Source organism: Ambystoma mexicanum, chromosome 7q (assembly GCF_040938575.1).
Source record: "Ambystoma mexicanum isolate Mex_15411 chromosome 7q, UKY_AmexF1_1, whole genome shotgun sequence".
NCBI classification, from domain to species: Eukaryota; Metazoa; Chordata; class Amphibia; order Caudata; family Ambystomatidae; genus Ambystoma; species Ambystoma mexicanum.
The window spans coordinates 772,347,965-772,371,668 of NC_090941.1; the positions used below are offsets into that span (position 1 = coordinate 772,347,965).

At 47.7% G+C, this 23,704-nt stretch overlaps 1 protein-coding gene across 5 annotated transcripts in view; it reads left to right on the forward strand.

Annotated features, from left to right (window-relative positions):
• Positions 1-23,704, forward strand: part of KBTBD3 (kelch repeat and BTB domain containing 3) — a 358,982-nt gene that overhangs the window by 234,222 nt on the left and 101,056 nt on the right. For all 5 annotated transcript variants that reach the window (XM_069640718.1, XM_069640720.1, XM_069640719.1 and 2 more), the window contains one exon: positions 4,673-4,910. In XM_069640718.1, coding sequence (XP_069496819.1) covers positions 4,673-4,910 — 238 coding nt within the window. Of the gene's footprint in view, positions 1-4,672; positions 4,911-23,704 lie in introns of those variants that run through there.

Sequence of the window (23,704 nt, forward strand, 5' to 3'; positions counted from 1 at the left end):
GGTGTAGTCTGAGAAAGCTTCTTCCTCGAGTATGGATTAGGAAGATGGAGTTTTAATAGGAAAGAATGGAAAATGGGGTGAATGTGATTTCATGTAACTGGTAGATGCAACTTATATGCCACAGGATTGATCTGTTCTTTGATCTTAAATGGCCCCACAAAACGAGGCGATAGTTTGGCAGGATGAACCCACCGAGGGAGATATTTCGTTAAGAGACAAACCTTGTCTGCTGTAGACCATTCTGGATCTTTTCTTCTATGTTGGTCAGCATATTCCTTGTTGGTCCTTTTACTCTCTTCCAGATTCTGATAAGCTAGTGTATGGTTCTTTGTGATGTTGTCTAGGAGAGCATGAATAGTGGGAATCTTAGTGGAAGGAAAGGCTGTGACTGTTATTGCATTCCTTCTGCTGAAGAACTTTCAGGTTCTTGTGATCCGTGTGTACCTCCAACGGAGAGTTGTCTCCCAACAGCAGATGACGCCTGTGCATGCCTGACGAATGGCTAAATGCTCTTTTTCCAGCACAGAATAATTACTTTTGCTGGATGTTAAAGTCCTAGAATAATACGCCAATGGGTGCTCTTGTTTATCATTTTCGACTTGTTTTAGAACTGCCCCTAAGGTATTATAAGAGGCATCCATTTCCCCTATCAAAGGCAAAGACTGATCAGGTTGTAAGAGGATAGGTGCTGAACAAAACTTAGATTTAAGTAGTTGAAAAGCCTGTTCAGCTTTATGGCCAGACAGAAAGCATGTGTTCTTCTTTAGAAGCGAAGTGATAGGAAGTACTGTCCTGGAGAAACCTGATGTAAACCGCTGGTAAAAATTGGCCAGTCCTAAAAACCGTTGAATGTCCTTCACAAATAGAGATGGCCATTGGAGTATGGAGGTGGTCATACATGGATCCATTTGGACTCCCTCTTCAGACAATATGAACCTGAGATAGGATACAGAAGACACCTCAAATGAACATTTCTCTAGTTTAACCAGCAATTTGTATGTTCACAACCTCTGTAGTACTTCTTTCAGGTGTTGTTGATTTTGTTTCATGGTCACGGAGTATACCAGAATGTCGTCCAGGTAGACGGTGACCGTGTGGAACAGAAGGTCAGAGAATATTTGATCTATAAACCTCTGAAAAACCGCAAGGACGTTAACGAGACAAAGGTGTCCTAAATGAGGTCTTACATTCATCGCTGTTCCGGACTCGCAACAGGTGGTATGCCCAGCGTAGGTCAAGTTTAGTCAAAATATTTGTGCCCTGTACGGCCTCGGCAATGTCCTTGATCAAAGGCACGGGATACCTATCACAGATAGTGAGTCTGTTGATACCTCTGTAATTGATACAAGGCCTCAGTTCCTTTGTATCTTTTCTGGGAACAAAGAACGGAGAAGGGGACCTGAATTCTTGTATTAATCCATTCTCTAAATTGGAATCAACGTATGTTCGTAGGGCTTCCTTTTCAAGAAGGACAATGTGTTCATACCCCCAAAAGGAACAGCATCAGGTATGAGGTCTATAGCACAGTCCTCTGGGCGATGCAGAGGATGTTCTCTGGCTACAATGTCCTCAAAAACAGCCATGTAGTCCTGGTAGCGGGAAAGGAACACAATGGATACCCTTCGAGAAAAAGATTCAAAAACTCTTTTCATTAGTTGTTTCCTTTATACAGAACCTGGAACAAAGCTGAGATGTGAACTAGACCCTATTAGCTGACCAGTCAATGGGAGGATTATGTCTTGGAGGACATCGGAGACCCGTTGTGATGGGAAAGTGTGCTGCTCGTATGAAATCAAATGAAAGAAAATCAGTGTGTTTGTAGATTCCGATAGACAAAGGTATTGAACACGGGTTGGGATTCCATCTTGGCTGTAAAAGGTTTCTTCTTAAACTGCTGTTCCTTGAACACTTTGCTTATTTCAATGCGTGTTTCTCTTCTCATTCCCTTATTGGGATTCCATTTGCTTAGCCAACACTTGTATTTCAACCAGTTCATCTGCTTTCATTCCATTCAATCATACTTGTTACTTGCTTTAGCTCTGTACAGCATTCAGAAATGCTTGATTACATTCAGAAAGATTAATAACTTGATTTGGTTCTGTACGGTATTCATAAATGCTCATAATGTCTTTCAGTTTGTTGAGTATTCAAAAATCATCTGTTTCAGCCTTGAAACTACTTTCAGTTCATTCGAGATTTATTCGAGTCCCTGTACTGACAAAAGAAAGAGCCGGTGGAGAAGGGAGTAGAGAGCTCACACAGATACATGACATGCTGCACACTGTTCCCCAGCACAAACACGCTCTTCCATGTCTGTGGTGGGGAGCAGTGGGCAGCATGTCCTGTTCTAGGAAAGAAAGAAAAAACTTGGCCAGCATTTGTGTGCAGAGTCATGGGGTGATGCAAGCGAGCACTACCCATGTATAAACTGTAATTTGGGGAGGGTACAGGAATTGGAGCGCTCTCAACTGCCACTGTCCTCCTCTAGGGTAGGCCTGGCTCCGGCTTCCACCATGGTTGACCTCCCACCACAGGCCGAGAGGGGTTCCTATCCCGATTGTGACAGGGACAGCTTACTGACCTTTTCACACTGCATATGGCTTGTCATAGTTTGAACTGCAAGACTTCTGGTAGATTCTTGAAAAATGTAGTTGATTATTGTTCTTTAAACAAAAGCTGCCTCTGGTCCTAATTATGGAAGAGAAGCATATTGGTTGTCGCCAGGGGGCAAGAATTAACGAGACAGTCATAGACAAGTAATTCTCCGCCTGAGTTCTATGCATACACACAGAACTCCAATGGATAGTGGTGAGTGCACATTTTGCCCCATGGTTGCTGCAGTGTCGTTAATAGAATCACGAATGTCCTATTAACTATTCTAGAAAATCTTCATTAATGTCCGTACTGGGCAGGAGCTTACAATTGACAACGGGAAAAACTCAATGGAAGACAGATTCCACTAATAATACAGTTGTGACTGGCTTCCGTGTGCAGGCAGTGGTCACCCAACTCTGCTTCCTTCCCCCTTTAGGTTTTCTTCTCAATGCAGCTTTTTTTCATTCTGACCACTGCCCTTTTAGGGACACGTATTGAAATTCAAGCTGCATTACGAATTTACGAACTGAAGTCTGCTTTGCCTTTCAGCTTTCAATCGCTGTACTCCCGATAGAGCATAGTTAATATTGAGAATGCAACCCGTGGTTGCGTCGTTGCACTCTGAGCCTTTCACCCACACTGATGAGAACATCTGGCGTAGAGAAAAGTACTGAGGACTTGACCACAACACAGCCTTGATTGCTGACCGTGATGTCCTGCGGTCAAGCCATATCGTATATCTGACCTGTTCACTGCCTCGTATATATTTATGTTTTACATTGAAAGACCTCACGGTCAATTTTAACTTGGGGGGCACCTTGCTTGCAGCTCCACCAGTGGGCCGACATATGGGCCGAAGTCCTCATAACCGACATCCAAGAAGATAGAGTGCTACTGGGATTCTCGGAGGCTCGCGCGAAGCTGGGGTTGAGGCCAGGCGACTAGTTGCTATATCGGTCCATCCAAACGACAATTCTCTGCACCACCTTGTGCGAATCCAGAACTCAGCTCCCGTTACGATGTGAAAAAGCAATGGACCACGACACAGAGGCCTTCCCAGGCATCCGTACCTTTTACAAGATGGCCATTACCAACAATGCACATAGATTGTACGCGCTAGCGGCAGCCTGGTCTGAAGATTTAGACGCACCAGTGATTATGCCAGACATACAAAGAAGCTTTGCAGCGATCCCAACCGTCTCCCTCAACCTCAGAAACAGAGACATCCAGTTCAGAATCATTCAGCGGCTATACTATACCCCCGACAAGTTGCACAGAATGGGAATCCGTCCCGACAACCAATGCTGGAGAGGCTGCCACAAAACCGGGACCCTGGGTCACACATTCTGGTCCTGCCTTGGCATAAGCACATATTGGAGACTAGTACACCAAAGAGTAAACAACATCGAAGGAGCTGCTGTCCCTTTCTCACCACTAGCACTTGTGCTAGGCGATGACGACGCGAACTGGCACCAAGACTCACTGACTAGAAAAATGATCTCTCTCATTATGTTCTCGGCGAGAAAGCTCCCAATTATACACTGGAATTCGAATAGACCTCTGGCACCGGCCACATGGGCCAAATCACTAGCTAAAATGTGCAGACTACAACGAGTGGCATTCCACAGAGTATTGACCGCCAACCCCGCCAAAAGTCGACGAAACGGAGAACTGCTAGAGGCGTTTATAAAGGTCATAAACCCCGGGACTGAAGAGAGGAAGAGGGATGGGCTATGGGCCGACACCTGGAAGGGAACGAACTACGCTTGAGGTGGGATAACGAACAATCGAAAAGAACTGCAGCCAGTCATAAACATGGGGGTTGCTCTTTTGTCTCATGGTTCTAATGTTTATTGGTTGAATGTTATGCATAACTATACATGCCAAACGTACGACACTGCTTGGTCGTGATAATGCTTGTTGTATACTGAAAATTGGATAAATAAAGTTTGAAAAAAAAACCTCTAATACCGTTTTTTTTTGTAGCGGTAGTTGATGCATGATTGAAAATTGTGTTTTATTTAAAATATGCGTAGCTTTGCATAAATTCAAAAATAAGATTGTTGTGTCATTCCAGGAAAAACAACGAACATGGACCAACAACGTGCATCCACGAACAAAGGACTGTGCAATGGAGTTTCTTCCTCCCAATATAAAAGTGTCTCTCTTGTGGCTGAAGGTCATGGGCAACGAATTATATCCGTGCTTCAGAATTTTCGAGATCAAAATCTGTTCTTTGACTTTCACATTTATGTAAAAGATGAAGTGTTTCCATGTCACCGCTGTGTATTGGCAGCATGCAGCGACTTTTTCAGGTAAATCCTAAAATGGGCTGGTCATTAATACTCCGCTTGTTTGCATGTTATACATTCTGGTTACCACTATATCTGTCCAGTATTTTTCTCATTTCCTTTATTTCCCTGTACCTGCAGAATGTGTTGTGACCATGTATATGAATTTTTCTTGCACATTGTATTTTTGACTCGGAGTTGCAGAAATGAGGTCTGTATGTGATATTTTTAAGGTTGCAACATACAAACGTGTACGAGAACCTTGTGTAGCATGTGTTGGAAAGGTTGGTAGCTAAATGTGCTGGCTAGCAAGAATTTCTGTTTTTCTATGACCTTCTATTTCCAGGCTAGGTCGATGTTTGCCAGCACAGCTGCAACTAATGTCTGTAGGGCCTCACCTTGCAGTGAGTAGTAGGAATGCCACCGGTGGTAATTGGCAATTACTGTCAGTGGTTCAATTCTGCCCATTACAGAAGGGGCAATCGGTGCCCTGTGGCTTAATTCACTCCACTGTGTTATCAGTGATGGTACAGATATTGGTAACGCTGTTTGTGTTATTGTAAGCAGTTCCCATTATAGAACACGTTTCTGGATGAAAACGGTCCGAAATAACCCGTGAGCTGGTTTTAAAAAGGTCGCCCCACCCCTCTTTGACAGCTGTTGGCAACAAGAAGTTATGGAAATGGAGAAAGTTATGCTTCACATTGCTGCATCAGGGTATGTCATGTCAAGTATAATTTGTAACCAAACCCAGGGCAGTGTCGGTATTGGGGAAAAGTTAGCTGGGACTTTAAATGTAAAAACCTACGTTTGTTAGTTCCCAAGCGCACACTAATTATTTCAGTCTACACTTGATAATACAAGATTACTTATGAAAAATCCCAAAATAAGAATGAAAAAGCAGAAAGGGAAAACATGTATTACAAAGCCATATGTCACAAAATATTCACTACAATGTAAACATATTTGCTTCAAATCTACTGTGTTTATAAAACATGTATTAACATGTATTTTCACACTAACATAAAGTGAATAACAAAAAAACCTAGACAGTAGACACCTTTAATCCTGAATTAAAATCGAGATGTACATGAATCGCATATATCTATAACATTCCAATAATTCATTTCTAACATTCCTTTAAGTGCATTAGTCATAAATCATTAGACATCGGTCGACGTGTACAACATTTCAGCTTCATAAAAAATTAAATACCTTCATAAGGACCAAAACATATGGTATAAACGTTGATTCGCAAAGTTACAAAATCAGCTTTGCTCATGTCCATGATGATCAATATTTAATGCAGATAAAGCAACCAATCTTGCTCCGGTTCCTATTGTTGACATTCTGATAATTTACTGTACTGATTTGACAACTAAATCAAATAACATATTAAGACTGTTAACAATGTAGGACCTACATACTTCAAAAAGGACGATAGAAAAAAATCACTGAGTATTACTCGCTCCTATATGGGCAGAGATATTAAGGGCAGATTTCAATAGCTGGGAGAGTAATCAATAGGATCCCTATGCAAAGTGGCTTGGAAACATAAGGCAACCAAAAAAATAATAAAGCAAAGCACTGTTAACGAACAGATGAATCTGATCTGTGAGAAATACAACTCACTATAGTTGAGTATTCTATTTCAGCCCCACTGATATGGCAAGGCCTTATTTCAAACTACTCCTGAATTGCTAACAAATGAATGAAAAAGGCCCACCTTACAGAATGCTAAATTGATTTAAGTTGTCCTATTCATAGTGCTACAAATCAGAAAAAATCAGTTCGCTGGAAGGTACTGGACTTGCTTCATTTGCAAGGAGTCAATGCGCAGAATAACCGCTGCATCACTAAAATGTAGTAAGTGTTTGTATTAAAGAAGCCACACTGTGGTTCATCTCAGGAAGTCATGTGCCAGCTTCCTGTCTCTAACTGAGATAAAGCTGCCTGTGGCACCATATTGAACACACTGACCACTAATGGTAAATGATGCTGGTTAAATGTTTTTGTTTGAACTGCCTCAAAGTCAAAACAGGGGAAGAAGTCCCAAGAGACAAAAATCATATCCACATAAAGATGATGTTACTCACTGGTGAGGGGAGCACATGACAACAGACCAGGACTTCCAACTGGGTATTTGCTTGAAGAGCTCGAGTTGGAGCCTCCACCCGAGCCTCCTCTCTGTGAGGGTAATTAACTCTTTACAATGATATGACCCCCTGCTGTATGAAGTACCCCGCAAGGGGACCGATCACTCAAAAGAGCGGGGAGAACACACCGCCACGGACCCAGCTGCAAAGAAAAGACAAGAGGTGAGTTTTCTAACAGAAAAAAACCCTTCCTTCCCAAGTTCCTAGCCTCTAATGGAATACCTGAGTAGTTTCCCCTTATTCAATGAAAAGGACTGGAAGCAACCTACAAAGCAGAATGAACATGAGGTACTTGCTAAATGAGGAAAACCCAATAAGGATGGTAACCTAGGAACGATACCTTACCACTGGTGGAGGCAGGAATAATGGGATGAGTCCAGGGCATCAACGAAAGTATAAAACAATAAAAAAGGGAGGTTAGTAAGATAGCTATAGCCGGGCGGCACGAGGGTCGCACTGGTTTTGGGGTGGTGCACAGCAGCAGAGTGTCCCAATATGCATTTATGAGTGGAGGAGACTCAATCCAATGGAGGAGGTAACAGTTCATGATATAAGACTCAGAATGATGATAAGTTAGTCTTACCAGCATTACATCCCAGGAGAAGGACCGCCTACGGGGAATGCAGGCGTGAATTATCTTGACAGTTCATGAAAAGGTGAGTGTAACTTGTACACGTGCAGGAAGCAAATATTGGCAAAATCGGAATCCAGAAGTCCGTTAGCAAGGAGAAATGATCTGGTGCACGGTGGGCAGCAAACAAAGGCAAAATCAGTATCAAGGAGTCTGTGTGCAGGCAAAGTGATCTGGTACACGGGCGGGCAGCAAACGATGACAAAATCAGTATCCAGGAGTTTGTGTGCAGGCAAAACTGATCTGGTACATGGGCGGGCAGCAAACGAAGACAAAATCAATATCCAGGAGTTTGTGTGCAGGCAAAAATGATCTGGTACAGGGGCGGGCAGCAAACGAAGACAGAATCAGAATGAGGAAGTCCGTGTGCAGGAATAAAAGGACAAGTAAGCAATGAGACTCAGAGGGTAGCACTTCAGAAAATGCCAGCTATAACTGTAAACAGAAGTGGCGTTCCGAGAACCGCTGCAGGTTAATATCAACAAGGAGGCGGAACCGTGGTAAAACGAGGCTCCCATGCTCACGCCTCAGAACTACAACCTGAGTCAGGATTTCTGGGAAATGTAGTTTAATGCAGCTAATTTCCAGGACAGCTGCCATTGTGAATAAAAAAGTGAAATAAAGCGCTGTAGCCCCTTGTGGAGAGCTATAACTCTCTTGTTCTTCTTGTTTGGTTTGCTTAGGGAATCCCAACTGTCCTTACTAGAACGAGAGTCCAGAGGGGTATGGGGCAGACGGCGGGACATGTGACGAGGTGAATGTCTGGGTGTAACAGATGAACAATGCAGCCAAATAAATGGACCTTATGTATGGATACATTTTTTTATAGGATATTCAAAATTCCTATGTGTAGGTAACAAATACACTTTTTAGGAATTGGAGAGTCTTCTCCATATTTATGGTCTCATTCAGACCACTAATGCCGACCAATTAATACATTCATTCTTTCCAGAGGTGTGTGTGTTTAGATGATCTATCCAGTGATGTTCGCAGAGGGTAAGTATTCTACTTATCATGTGTGCTGGTACGGCTGGTGGTATGATGGTATGGTTTCAATAATCCACAAGGCCGGAAGATAACTCAGTTTATGGTGCTCATCTTGGAAACAAGACACCGCCGAGCAGCACAGGCTTCATCCCCGGTCCTGCACTTTGAGGCTGGAGTCTGAAATGAAACACAATATACATTTTCGTTTGAAATTGTTTTTTACATTTAAAAAAAACGCATGATCATACCCCACAAAGTGTTGGACAAGCTGAGCATGATTTATTTGCTGAGCTTTGGCTTATAGGTTGGTTGTAATGTGAATGGATCAGTATGTCCATTAGATTGTGTACTCTTTTTAAATGCAAAAGTAGGCATGTACCAGTGCTTGCAAAATCTACAAGTGCAAAATCTATATCGTCATTACCCTTTTTATGACAACATTGCTGGCGAATATGGGGATGTTTGAAAAGTATTTGACATTTACTGCAAACCAATTTTATTTGCAGTAAATGGCAAAAAATACAGGTTTCACTGTGCATGGCTGGCCTCTGAGTGGCAGCATTGCACCAAATATGAAGTGTGCTAGGGTGACATGCACCATTTTACAGAATACTCTGATAAATATGTTGTCACCCGTCACCACAGGGCGAGTGCATGTCTCTTAGGTCGCAAATGTAAACTGAGGAACTCACCCTGCAGCTCTAGTGGGATTTTTAAGAATTTGCAAGGCCTGTGTCCAACTCTGATAACGGTCTGAAAATGTACCAATATTTACGGATTTGTGAGATTGTTGTAGTGTGAGAATTGAATGTAGTCACGCATACAATTTTTGACAAAGATGTTTTTGCATTCCCTATTTGATTTATGAGAAAGTAAAACAAAGAAAGTTAATGAAAGGTTCTCATAAAGGAGACTGATATGCAAATACAGATCAACTCTTAAATCAAACGGGGAATGCAAAAACATCTTTTTCCTCAATTCTTCTGTTAATATATACTGGTCCCTTTTTTTTTTTATATAATTTTTTATTTGCATTTTTAAAAAACACATTTAAGCAAAAAAGCGTATATTGCTGCTGCTACCTCCCTATCCCCAGGATCTGTGGTCAAATATTTCTCTAAGGGAGTTAACTCACGGGTCACCGCCTCTTTCATAATGGGATGCTGGAACCAGTGCCTTATTTGGGCCTATCTAAATCTCTCTCCCTCTCCCATTCCAAAGTCTGCCTTACATTGGTTGAAAAACTTCACCTCAGACCCCTTGAACATTTCTCAGATCTTTTGGCATCCTCCCTCCTGCCATTTGCTAAAGGCCTTGCCTCGCCACCCTGGGGTAAACTGTGCATTACCAAAGATGGGTGTCAGCGGGGACGGATAGGAGGTGATTTAGGCGCGTTTGATGGATTCGTCCCAGGAGTTTCACACTACGGAGAGTATTTTGCTATTTTGCTACTGTACATTTTGGGCGACCTCTCAACCTTAGGCTTCCACAGTACCTCCTCCAAATTCTCCAATGCCCCAGCCCTGTCCATTGGGGTCCAAATTTTATCCCAAGCCCCCTTAGGCCAGTCTCTAAATACTCATATTTGCGCTGCCAGGTAGTATGATTTACAGTCTGGTTCCCACATGCCCCCTCTATTTGTAGGCATCATCATTACCCTTTTTGCTACCCTTGGTCTCCTGTTGTCCCAAACAAATCTGCTTCGAGGGGATTGGGTCCTCCGACGTATTCCATATCTATGACAGTAATCACCACAGCTGTGCTGCTTCGGAAACTTTTTCGGCGTCTGCGTCCTGCGTCGATGACGTCGATGCGCCGCCGTCGAGGACCTCCTCCGACGTCCGACGTCATCCGATGTGATAAGTAGGACGCACGACGCCAGTAGCCTCAGTTCCGTTTTTTCCGCGAACGTGTTGCTTCGTGTTTCTCGGTTCTAGCCTCGACTCTTTGGAGTTCTGTTCTTTCTGGTTCTTCGAGCCTGTTCGTTTGTGAATATTCCTTCGCAGCGATGTCTTCCACTTCGTCTTCAACCCCGCGTCCGGGCTTCAAGAAGTGCGGGGTGTGTGGGTCCAAGATGTCGGTGACTGACTCGCACGACGCCTGCCTCTGGTGCCTCGGGGAGGCCCACGACACGGATGACTGTGTCGACTGCCTGTCGCTCACTTCCAAGGCCTTACGCGAACGTAAGAAGAAATTGTCGGTAGGTCGGGTGTCCAAGCCCCGGAAGTCGAAGTCGGCGGGGCTTTCGACGGATGATTCGAGGGGTGACTCTCCGCGTCATCGTCGGAGGTCTCGTCGGTCTTCTTCTAGGAGTCGGTCTCGCCACTCCTCTGCCTCTTCGAGGCGTTCTCGGAAGCGCCGTCACCGGTCGCCTTCCAGGTCCTCTTCCGAGGACTCTGCCCGGCACGTCGGTTATCCCACCAGCCGTGCGACGCCGGAGGAATGGGCTTCCTTCGGGAAGAAAATGTTGGCGATTCTTGAGTCGCAGGGTACTCAACCGTCCGCGCCCCCGAGTGGGGTCGGCCGTGTGAGGTCGAGAGACGCCGCTCGCAAGAGTGGTCGGCACGAGTCACGGGAGAGGTCCCGTTCGGACAAGGAGGCTCGTTCTCGCCGTACCCGTTCCAGGTCCCGGTCCTCGACGCGATCGAGACCGTGTGCACCTGTGATGTCTTCGAGGAAGACATCGACGTCTGAGGCGTCGAGGGCGTCGACAGGCTTTCTCGAGGCTCCGGCTCCGAGGAAGTCGTCGAAGCCGTCGACGTTCAGGTCGTCGAGGGACACGCTCGGGGCTCCGGCTTCGAGGGCTGTGTCGACGCCGCCGATATTGGAGGCGCTGCATCTGACGTCGACGCCGATTTCCTCGACGTCGACGCCGATCCTCTCGGCGCCGTTGCCGGTTTTCTCGACGGCGGCGCCGATTCGCTCGACGCCATCGACGCCTTTCGTGTCGGAGGTGCCCCGTGTCTCGGGTGTACCCCCTAGGAAGGCTCTGGCTAAGAGCAGGCACTCTCAGGTGCCTTTCCACCTCTTGGATTATATTTCGGAGGCGGATGAGGATTCGGTTGGCCTGGTTCCTGATCAGGTGCCGGATGACATTGTCTCGGGCCATAGTCAATTTGACGATTTGAGGCAGTCGCTGCATGATGCTAGTGGTCTGGACACCTCTCCGGAGGTGGAATTTGGTCGGCCTGAGCCTGGCTCCCATGCCGATTCCTCATACCGGCGCCTTATGGCTAGGGTGTCTGAGTATCTGGGATGGTCTGCTCCCCCAGGGGAGTTTGTGCAGGATGATCTGACGGACATCCTTGATGTTGGTCCCCCATCTGACCCGGTTCTGCCATTCCATATGGCTTTACAGCGTAGGGTGGCGGCGGCTTGGACTGCTCCGGAGAGTCTCCCGGCAGTGGGCAGATCCTTGTCGCGGAAATACCGTCCAGCCAGTGGCGACCCCTGCTACTTGACCAGGCACCCCACTCCGGAAAGTTTGGTGGTGCAGGCGGCCACGGCCCCGGCAAAGCAGGCGTCGTACCCTACCATCCCTCCTGATAGGGACGACAAACGTTTTGATGGCTGGGCGAAGAAGGTGTTTTCTTCTGGTGGTATGGCGCTTCAGGCGGCCAACTCCATTTGTGCCTTGTCACGTTTCACGCACACTCTGTGGAACTGTGTTGCGTTAGCGGCTGAACATATTCCCGAAGGGGACGAACGGGTTGGTTTCCTTGCTTTGGTCCAGGATGGTAAGGATGCCATGTGTGAGTCCGTTCAGTCGGGTTTGGACTTAGCTGAATGCGTCAGTAGGTCCATGGCGGCGAGCACCGTGATACGCAGGTTTGCGTGGTTGCGGAAGTCGGGGTTTGCTCCTGATGTGCAGTCCCGGCTCCTCAACATGCCCTTTGATGGTGAACATCTTTTTGGCAGCAAGGCTGACGAGAGCCTTGAGAGGTTGCAGACCTCAAAAGCTGCAGCGAAGTCGTTGGGCGCTGCAGTTCGCCAACCTCCGCCTTTTCGTCCTAGGGGACAGCAGTGGAGGGGTGGCTCCTTTCGCTATTACTCGTCCTTTGGTAGAGCGAGAGGAGCTGGCAGTCAAAGGGGCCAACGCAGGGGTACCAGAGGTGGACGACAGGGTACCCGTGGTGCCAAGGCCGCTCGGGCAGTTGCCTCTTTGCCCTCAGGTAACGCCGCAGCCGCTCCTACTCAGTCATGAGGCCTTGTCCCATGGTTCGCCGGTTGGGGGAAGGCTGGCGCAGCATCTTGTAGAGTGGCGTGCCATTACTTCGGATGTGTGGGTTCTGGAGATCATAACCCACGGCTACTGTCTTCCCTTTCGGCACAGGCCTCGCGACAATCCACCGGGGAACCTCTCTTTGAAGTGTCCGGATCCGCTCCTTGCGCAGGAAATTCAAGCCCTGCTGGAGAAAGGCGCCATAGAACTGGTGCCTGTAGCGGAGAGGAACAAGGGATGGTATTCCCCTTATTTTTTGATTTCCAAGAAAGACGGGGGATTGAGACCCATCATGGACTTGCGCGGTTTGAACAAACTCCTCAGGAAGGACAAGTTCAAGATGGTTACTCTCTCTCAAGTCCTCCAGGCCCTTCAGCTTCAGGACTGGTTGGTGTCACTCGACCTCAAGGATGCTTACTTCCATGTGCCGATCCATCCCAAGCACAAGAAGTACCTGAGGTTCGCGGTTGGCGACTCGCACTTTCAGTTTCGGGTCCTGCCGTTCGGTTTGACCTCCGCCCCGAGGGTTTTCACCAAGCTCATGGTGGTGGTGGCAGCGCATCTCAGGCAAGGGGGGATTCACGTCTACCCCTACCTGGACGATTGGTTGATCAGGGGGAGCTCTCCCGAGCAGGTCCTGGATCATCTGTCCGTCGCCTGCCACTCCCTTCACAGGCTGGGCTTCTCCCTCAATTTAAAGAAGTCCCATTTGACGCCAACGCAGAGGCTCCAGTACATCGGAGCAGTGCTCGACACTTCCCTGGGGCAGTGTTTTCCTCCCCAGGTGAGGGCTCTTCACATTCAGCAGATGGTGCGCAAGTTTCAGCATGCCCAGACGCTCCCAGCGTTCGAGTTCTTGAGGTTGCTCGGCCTCATGGCATCCTGCATTCTTCTGGTGCCAGAGGCTCGCCTGCGAATGAGATCTTTGCAGTGGGCGCTCAAGATGCAATGGTCGCAGTCCTCCGGCAGGATGTCGGACCCGATTCAGGTGCCGCCCTCGGTCGCCCGGGACCTTCTGTGGTGGGCCGTCGAAGGCAACTTGATGGAGGGGGCTCCGTTTTGGCTTCCCTGGCCGGAGGTGTCGATCGTGTCGGATGCATCCCTCACGGGATGGGGAGCTCATGCCAACGGGCTGACAGTCAGCGGTCGTTGGTCTCCGTCGGAGTCCAGACTCCATATCAATCTGTTGGAGCTGAGGGCCGTCAGGCTAGCCCTGAAGGCTTTTCTGCCGACTGTGCGAGGGAAGAGTGTCCTGATCCTGACGGACAACACGGTGGCCATGCACTACCTCAACAAAAAGGGGGGGGCAGGGTCACTTCCTCTGTGCAGGGAGGCGATGCAGCTCGAGTTCTGGGCCATCCAGCAGGAAGTTTCGATCTCGGCAGTTCATCTGGCCGGAGTCGAGAACGTGACGGCGGACGCTCTGAGCAGGCAGTGCACGATCTCTCACGAGTGGGAGTTGGCTCAGGAGATTCTCCTGGAGATCTTCGCCCTTTGGGGGACCCCTCAAGTGGATCTCTTTGCCTCCAGTGTCAACCGGAAGTGCGAAAGGTTTTGCTCGCGGGAATTTCCTCCAAAAGGAGCCTTAGGAGACGCGTTCGTGGTGGAGTGGTCGTTCCCGCTGCTGTACGCGTTTCCTCCGGTCCCCGTCATCCCGCAAGTGCTGCGGAGGTTACGGAAGTTCGGTTCCCGGATGATCCTCATTGCTCCGGCGTGGGCTCGGAGGACGTGGTACCCGGACCTTCTCGACTTGTCCATCTGCCCTCCACGTCGTCTTCCCTACCGAGACGATCTGCTCTCACGGGAGGGGGGTCAGGTTCTCCATCCAGAGGTCGGATCCCTCAACCTTCACGCTTGGCTTCTGAAAGGTTGAGGTATAAGGATTGGGACCTCCCTGAAGACGTGATGGAGGTGTTGCTTTCGGCCCGAAGGCCCGCAACTAAGTCTCTGTACCGTTGCCGTTGGCGTAAGTTCTGCGACTGGTGCAGAGTTCAGAATGTGGATCCTTTTGCATGTGACATCCCCATGGTTCTGTCCTTTTTGCTTTCTTTGGCCCACAGGGGCTTGCAAGTGGGTACCGTTAAGGGTTACCTGGCGGCGCTGTCCATCTTTAAGCGCTCATCTGAAGAATGTTCTTACTTTAAAATCCCTTTAATTTCACAGTTTCTGAAAGGGCTCACTAATGTGTTCCCTCCGTCGCCTTTCCTGGTGCCCGGTTGGGATTTGAACCTTGTTCTTAGGTTTCTTATGGGTGCTCCGTTTGAGCCGTTACATTCTTGCCCTTTGAGGCTGTTGACTTTGAAAACTGTGTTTTTAGTTGCGGTTACTTCCGCTCGCAGAGTGAGTGAGTTACAGGCACTTTCTGTTAAGCCACCCTTCACTGTATTTCACAAGGACAGGGTTGTCCTTCGTGTTCGTCCTTCTTTTCTTCCGAAGGTAGTGACGGAATTTCATTTGGCCCAGAAGATTGTTCTTCCGGCATTCTATCCTCCTCCGCATCCTGGTAAGGAAGAGGAGAGGCTCCATAGGCTTGATCCTAGGAGAGCTTTGAGCTTTTATGTTTCTCGCATGTCCCGGGTCAGAGTGGACGATCAACTCTTTATTGGTTACGCTGGTAAGCGCTTGGGGCAAGCTGTGACGAAACAGACTTTGTCCCGCTGGATTATTTTGGCCATCTCGGAGTGTTACCGCTTGGCGGGCAAGGACCCTCCGGCTGGCTTGCGGGCCCATTCTACCAGGGGCTTGGCTGCATCTACTGCCCTGCAGAGGGGTGTTCCTATTCGCAACATCTGTGATGCTGCCACCTGGGCTTCAGTGCATACATTTGTGCGGCATTATTCCCTCGATTCCATCAGAGGGCAGGATCTGGCCTTTGGCAAGGCGGTCCTTTGCTCTGCTATTTGATTGGCTATTCTAAATTTTGTTTCTAAATTCTTTCCCTCCTCCTTGATTTGGTACTGCTTTGGGAGTCTGTCATAGATATGGAATACGTCGGAGGACCCAATCCCCTCGAAGAACAAGTTACTTTCTTACCTGGTAACGTTCTTTCGATGGGATGGTCCGACGACGTATTCCATATCGCTCCCGCCCTGCCTTCCCCGCTGCAGAATTTCTGTTGCGTTTGCAGCTTACGTTCCGCAAGGCTTTGTGTCGGACTGGCAGTTGACTATTGTCACACGTTCTGGGGGAAAAAACTACAACTGAGGCTACTGGCGTCGTGCGTCCTACTTATCACATCGGATGACGTCGGACGTCGGAGGAGGTCCTCGACGGCGGCGCATCGACGTCATCGACGCAGGACGCAGACGCCGAAAAAGTTTCCGAAGCAGCACAGCTGTGGTGATTACTGTCATAGATATGGAATACGTCGTCGGACCATCCCATCGAAAGAACGTTACCAGGTAAGAAAGTAACTTGTTCTTCTGTGCTTTTGAATAGCCCTAAATAAGGAGTCGGGTATTAGCGTTGGGAGAGCCGAGAAATAGTATAACACCTCGGGGAGTATGACCACCTTTAGGACGTTTATTCTGCCTAGCCACGTTACGTACAGCGGACCACAGTCTACCGGTTTGCTCTTTATGGACTGTAGAAGTGGAGGATAATTTGCCATGTAAAGCTTGTCTATTATCTTTGCTAATTTGATTCCCAAGTACATTATAGCCGTCCCTACCCATCTGTACTGGGATCCCCTTTTAAGTTCAGCCTCTGAGTCCTTTGGAATTGTCAAATTCAGAATTTCTGACTTGTGTATATTTATTTTGAGTCCATCAACAGCCCCAAATTGTCCCATGTCATTCTCTATTGCCATTAGGGAGCTCTCTGGGTGAGTTATTTATAGCAACATGGTGTCCGCAAAGCCAGCTATTTTATGTTCTTTTCCCCTGAATGGCACCCCTTAATATTTCTTTGTCAGTTCTTATCGATGCCAAGAGGGACTCCAGATGAATTGCATATAGCAAGGGTGACAAAGGGCAACTCTGCTTTGTGCCTCTCGGAACCTTGACAGGTTTTGTTAGTTGGCCGTTTATGGCCAATCGCAGCAGAGGGTGTTGATAGTTTGCTTTAATTTTAGCCAAAAACGTTTCCTCGAAACCCATCTTTTTAATGGTTGTGAACAAGAACCCCCACTCAACCCTATCGAAAGCTTTCTCAGCATCCAGGGCTATGAGAAGGGCTGGGATTCATTTCTTATTGGCCTTTTCTATGAGATGCACAATTCTTCTCATATTATCACTGGTTTGTCGGCCCCTGACGAACCCTGACTGGTCTGTGTGAACGATTTGTGGGAGGATTTGGTCAAGTCTACTTGCTAGTGTCTTTGTATAGATTTTGGCATCAACATTAATTAAAGCGATTGGCCGATATGAGATGCACGCCATTGGATCTTTTCCCTTTTTGAGGATGAGAACGACTTTCACCTCCTCTATGGTTTGGTGTAATGCCACGCCCCTCACCCCAAGCACTAAATTCGATGAATAAGGCAGTTAGGTGTGGTAGAAGAATTTCCCTGTTTAGCTTGTAGAATTCTGTGGTGAATCTGTCCGGACCTGGGGACATATTGGAGGGCAATGCTTTTATGGCCTCCCGGATTTCCTCTTTGGTATGCCTTGTTCTAGGGCTTCCCTCTCTTGGTCGGTTATACCTGGAAGGCTAATATCCTCTAAGTATCTTTCTTGTGCTTGTAGTGATGGGTCCCTCGAGCTGTAAAGCTCAGTATAGTATCTAAAAAATTCTCGTTTAATGTCTTCTGTGTTGATGCTAGTGTTTTCCCCCCTTCAATTTTATTTTTAATATAGTTTTGACCTTCTACTCTCTCCTCAGCATCCTGGCTAATAATCTATCCGATTTCTTTGCTTTAATGTAATACTTCTGCTTGAGAGATAACGGGGCATGCTCCACCACCCTAATCTGATTTAGCTCTAGTTCCCCTTACTTTCCCCCTTATTGTCCTGTATTCTCTCCTTGTCTCCCCTCTCGCCCCCATCCTAGTCATTATCTCTTTGAGCTTTCCCTCCAATTTCATCTTTTCTAGTCTCATTTCCCTGTCTGTGTGTGCCTTGATAGCTATCATTTTCCCCCTTATTGTCACCTTAAACGCATCCCACCGTATCTGCAGCAAAGTGTCCACTGCTTTATTAATTTCGAAAAAGCCCAGTATGCCTTCTGTAACCTCTTGCCTCAGCTTGTCATCCTTAAACAGGAAAGCAGGGTGTCGCCATTTCCGTAGGGCAGGGGAGCCTTGGTTTCTTTTAATTGTTAGTCTCATGGGGCATGGTCCGACAGTATAATTGTCCCCACACTTATCTCCTTTATCCTCCCCAAAAGAGCCATAAAAGTCCAGACGTAGTCTATCCTGGAGTGTGAACTGTGGACATGTGAATAGAACTTGTATCCCGCCTTGTCCCCTTCTCTCGAGGTTTTCCCCTGTGTAGTTAATACCTTCCTGCTCCTGTCCCTTGCAGAGTCCCACGCCATGTTAAAGTCTCCCGTTAGGATAATGGGGGCCTTTGCAAATTTCTCCAATCTGTTCAGAGCTTTTTGGATGAATACGTCCTGCCCTGTATTGGGGAGATATATCGTGGCTACTGTATAGCCCTCCCCTCTCCCCTTTAGGGTTATCGCTAGGTATCTCCCTTGGATGTCCCTGTCGGTTTCCAGAACTGTAAGGTCAAGGTCATTCCTCAGGGCCATTAACACCTCCCCTTTCCTGCTGGTGGGTGTTGACTAGTAGATACCGCTGAAGCCCTCGATCTGCAAACTATCTTTGTCTCGTGTGTGAGCGTGGGTTTCCTGGAAGGCTATTATGTTAGGACGTTCCCTTTTCAGGAATCTTTCAGGGTTTTCTTTTCCTTTTAACTGGGGAGTTTGACTCATTAATATTGAGGAACATATGTGTGAGGTTATTGTCACTAGCCATTGTCCCAAGGGTGTTCCTGTATTGGCTACCTCTTGTTGGACCCACTTCCGGACCCCCCCTTGATTCTCCCACCTGAGCTCCTCCCCTGCTCCCACTCCCCCTTGTTTCCCTCTTCCCTGTACATCCTTTTGGGCGGATTCAACCAGCCTCTAGCCCCCCTCGATTCGATGTCTCAAGGATTGTACCCTTCCCTTCTCCCAGATTAACCCTTAGCAGGTTCTCCCGAACCCATTCCAAGATCCTCTACCCCCAGGACCATCTGTATTGACCCTGTTGTCGTTTGCCCTCCCCAGGCTTAGTCTGTTGATGTGCCCCTTTGTCCCTTGTTGCTGCTTGATCATTCAGAGTTCTTTTCAGGGTAGTTTCCCATCTCTTGTGGTTGACCCGCAGCGGGCCTATTAGATGCGGCTCGTATCCCCGTTTCTTAGATCCTTTTCGTTTCACCATCAACCATTCTCAAGGTTTAAGACTGCTTTGATGCCTAGCTGAAGCCTGGTCTGGTATTGGGCCCTCCTCTTCGATCTCCAGAAGTCTTGCCCCCTTTTCGTAGGACGTAATTCTGTGCTGCTTCCCCTGCCATTCGAAGAGTAAGCCGAATGGGAACGTCCACCTGTAGCGGACGTCTTTGGTTCTTAGGGCTGCCAGGACTGGAGCCATTCTCTTCCTAAGAGTTAACTGGGCTAAATCCTGGAAAAGGCCTATTTCTACCCCCTTGTAGGTTATCTGTTTCCTCCTTCTTGCTTTTAGAAGAATCTTTTCCTTAATCGTGTATTCATGAAGGGCTACTAAGACATCCTTTGGCCTCGCCCCTGGGGCTTCCCTGCGAGGTCCCACCCTATGGATCCTGTCGAATATTATTTCTGTGGCGTTCTCAACTTCCAGCAGGTCTGCGAAAATGCTTCTGACATATGCCTTGAGATCCTTGTCCAGGACCTCCTTACGGAGACATTTAAGTTGGATATTCGACCTCCTGGATCTATTTTCCAGGTCTTCGGCCTGGAGCTCGAGGTTGTGGGTCACCGTTGCCAAGCTCTCCAGGAGGGTATCGGATCTCCTTGCGTCTTCCGTCAGCTCCTGAATTGCTCTTTCATTTGTGTCCACTTTTTCTTCCATTTTGATTTCTTGTAGGCCCTCCGTTAAGTCTTCTTGCAGTGTGTCCATCTGCTTTTGAACTGCATTAGTGATTTTGTCTCTGAAGTCATTGAAGTACTGTTTGAGCAGCATTTGAGTCATTGGTAGATCCTGGTCGACCTTCAGCGGCCTTCCACCTTGTTCTAGCTGGTCCTGTGGCATTTGTTCCTCCCGGGGAAGTTAGCTTTTCTGGCACAGATCTTTTCCAGTGCCCCTTCCTGATTTTATTCTGGCTCCTTTTGCTGGGTTTAGGGGTTCTTTTCCCCTAGACTGACATGCTTGATCGGGGGTTCGTGGGCTCGCTTCTCTGGCCTTTCCCCCCAACCTTGCCTGTTGTATGCAGCTTAAGTCCCTGGCCTCCCCCCCTCGTTTCTTCCCTGAAATGCACAGGCTCTCCCTTGGTCATCCCCTCTGTTGCCGGGCCTGTGTCTTCGGTCTGTTGCTTCTTTAATTACAGTTGGATCGGAAGCCCCTTCTCCTGGGGCCCCCGGCCATGCCTCACTGGCGTAGGTTATCAGTAAGTATTATGGTGGTGAAACCAGGGGATTCCACCCTCTACGGTCAGGTGTGTCGGCTTTCCCCTTTGTTCCTGCCTCCTTAGTTTGTCGGAAACACTGGGCGGGGGGCGCCTCTTCCACTCCAGTGCTTGTTTGTCTTACCCCAATCCTCTGGTCAGGGCTGGATAATTATTTAACTAATGGGTTTCTCTTTTCACAGTCGATGCTCAACCAGTCCCCTGGCCTCTGGTTCCTTTTGCGCTTCCCTGGGCCGTTGCTTTGTGGCATACTGCTTTGTTAATACTCCTCACTGCCGTGTGTCTCCCCAACGGAGGATCACATAAATGGTGTGGATGCGGGGGGAGGGCCGTGTCAACCCTATCGAAAGCTTTCTCAGCATCCAGGGCTATGAGAAGGGCTGGGATTCATTTCTTATTGGCCTTTTCTATGAGATGCACAATTCTTCTGATATTATCACTGGTTTGTCGGCCCCTGACGAACCCTGACTGGTCTGTATGAACGATTTGTGGGAGGATTTTGTCAAGTCTACTTGCTAGTGTCTTTGTATAGATTTTGGCATCAACATTAATCAAAGCGATTGGCCGATATGAGCTGCACGCCATTGGATCTTTTCCCTTTTTGAGGATGAGAACGACTTTCACCTCCTCTATGGTTTGGTGTAATGCCACGCCCCTCACCCCAAGCACTAAATTCGATGAATAAGGCAGTTAGGTGTGGTAGAAGAATTTCACTGTTTAGCTTGTAGAATTCTGTGGTGAATCTGTCCGGACCTGGGGACATATTGGAGGGCAATGCTTTTATGGCTGCCCGGATTTCCTCTTTGGTATGCCTTGTTCTAGGGCTTCCCTCTCTTGGTCGGTTATACCTGGAAGGCTAATATCCTCTAAGTATCTTTCTTGTGCTTGTAGTGATGGGTCCCTCGAGCTGTAAAGCTCAGTATAGTATCTAAAAAATTCTTGTTTAATGTCTTCTGTGTTGATGCTAGTGTTCTCCCCCCTTCAATTTTATTTTTAATATAGTTTTGACCTTCTACTCTCTCCTCAGCATCCTGGCTAATAATCTATCCGATTTCTTTGCTTTAATGTAATACTTCTGCTTGAGAGATAACGGGGCATGCTCCACCACCCTAATCTGATTTAGCTCTAGTTCCCCTTACTTTCCCCCTTATTGTCCTGTATTCTCTCCTTGTCTCCCCTCTCGCCCCCATCCTAGTCATTATCTCTTTGAGCTTTCCCTCCAATTTCATCTTTTCTAGTCTCATTTCCCTGTCTGTGTGTGCCTTGATAGCTATCATTTTCCACCTTATTGTCACCTTAAACGCATCCCACCTTATCTGCAGCAAAGTGTCCACTGCTTTATTATTTTCGAAAAAGCTCAGTATGCCTTCTGTAACCTCTTGCCTCAGCTTGTCATCCTTAAACAGGAAAGCAGGGTGTCGCCATTTCCGTAGGGCAGGGGAGCCTTGGTTTCTTTTAATTGTTAGTCTCATGGGGCATGGTCCGACAGTATAATTGTCCCCACACTTATCTCCTTTATCCTCCCCAAAAGAGTCATAAAAGTCCAGACGTAGTCTATCCTGGAGTGTGAACTGTGGACATGTGAATAGAACTTGTATCCCGCCTTGTCCCCTTCTCTCGAGGGTTTCCCCTGTGTAGTTAATACCTTCCTGCTCCTGTCCCTTGCAGAGTCCCACGCCATGTTAAAGTCTCCCGTTAGGATAATGGGGGCCTTTGCAAATTTCTCCAATCTGTTCAGAGCTTTTTGGATGAATAGGTCCTGCCCTGTATTGGGGAGATATATTGTGGCTACTGTATAGCTCTCCCCTCTCCCCTTTAGGGTTATCGCTAGGTATCTCCCTTGGATGTCCCTGTCGGTTTCCAGAACTGTAAGGTCAAGGTCATTCCTCAGGGCCACTAACACCTCCCCTTTCCTGCTGGTGGGTGTTGACTAGTAGATATCGCTGAAGCCCTCGATCTGCAAACTATCTTTGTCTCGTGTGTGAGCGTGGGTTTCCTGGAAGGCTATTATGTTAGGACGTTCCCTTTTCAGGAATCTTTCAGGGTTTTCTTATCCTTTTAACTGGGGAGTTTGACCCATTAATATTGAGGAACATATGTGTGAGGTTATTGTCACTAGCCATTGTCCCAAGGGTGTTCCTGTATTTGCTACCTCTTGTTGGACCCACTTCCGGACCCCCCTTGATTCTCCCACCTGAGCTCCTCCCCTGCTCCCACTCCCCCTCGTTTCCCTCTTCCCTGTACATCCCTTTGGGCGGATTCAACCAGCCTCTAGCCCCCCTCGATTCGATGTCTCAAGGATTGTACCCTTCCCTTCTCCCAGATTGAACCTTAGCAGGTTCTCCCGAACCCATTCCAAAATCCTCTACCCCCAGGACCATCTGTATAGACCCTGTTGTCGTTTGCCCTCCCCAGGCTTAGTCTGTTGATGTACCCCTTTGTCCCTTGTTGCTGCTTGATCATTCAGAGTTCTTTTGAGGGTTGTTTCCCATCTCTTGTGGTTGACCCGCAGCGGGCCTATTAGATGCGGCTCGTATACCCCTTTCTTAGCTCCTTTGGGTCTCAACGTCAACCATTCTCAAGGTTTAAGACTACTTTGACGCCTAGCTGAAGCCTGGTCTGGTATTGAGCCCTCCTCTTCGATCTCCAGAAGTCTTGCCCCGTTTTCGTAGGACGTAATTCTGTGCTGCTTCCCCTGCCATTCGAAGAGTAAGCCGAATAGGAACGTCCACCTGTAGCGGACGTCTTTGGTTCTTAGGGCTGCCAGGTCTGGAGCCATTCTCTTCCTAAGAGTTAACTGGGCTAAATCCTGGAAAAGGCCTATTTCTACCCCCTTGTAGGTTATCTGTTTCCTCCTTCTTGCTTTTAGAAGAATCTTTTCCTTAATCGTGTATTCATGAAGGGCTACTAAGACATCCTTTGGCCTCGCCCCTGGGTCTTCCCTGCGAGGTCCCACCCTATGGATCCTGTCGAATATTATTTCTGTGGCGTTCTCAACTTCCAGCAGGTCTGTGAAAATGCTTCTGACATATGCCTCGAGATCCTTGTCCAGGACCTCCTTACGGAAACATTTAAGTTGGATATTCGACCTCCTGGATCTATTTTCCAGGTCTTCGGCCTGGAGCTCGAGGTTGTGGGTCACCGTTGCCAAGCTCTCCAGAAGGGTATCGGATCTCCTTGCGTCTTCCGTCAGCTCCTGAATTGCTCTTTCATTTGTGTCCATTTTTTCTTCCATTTTG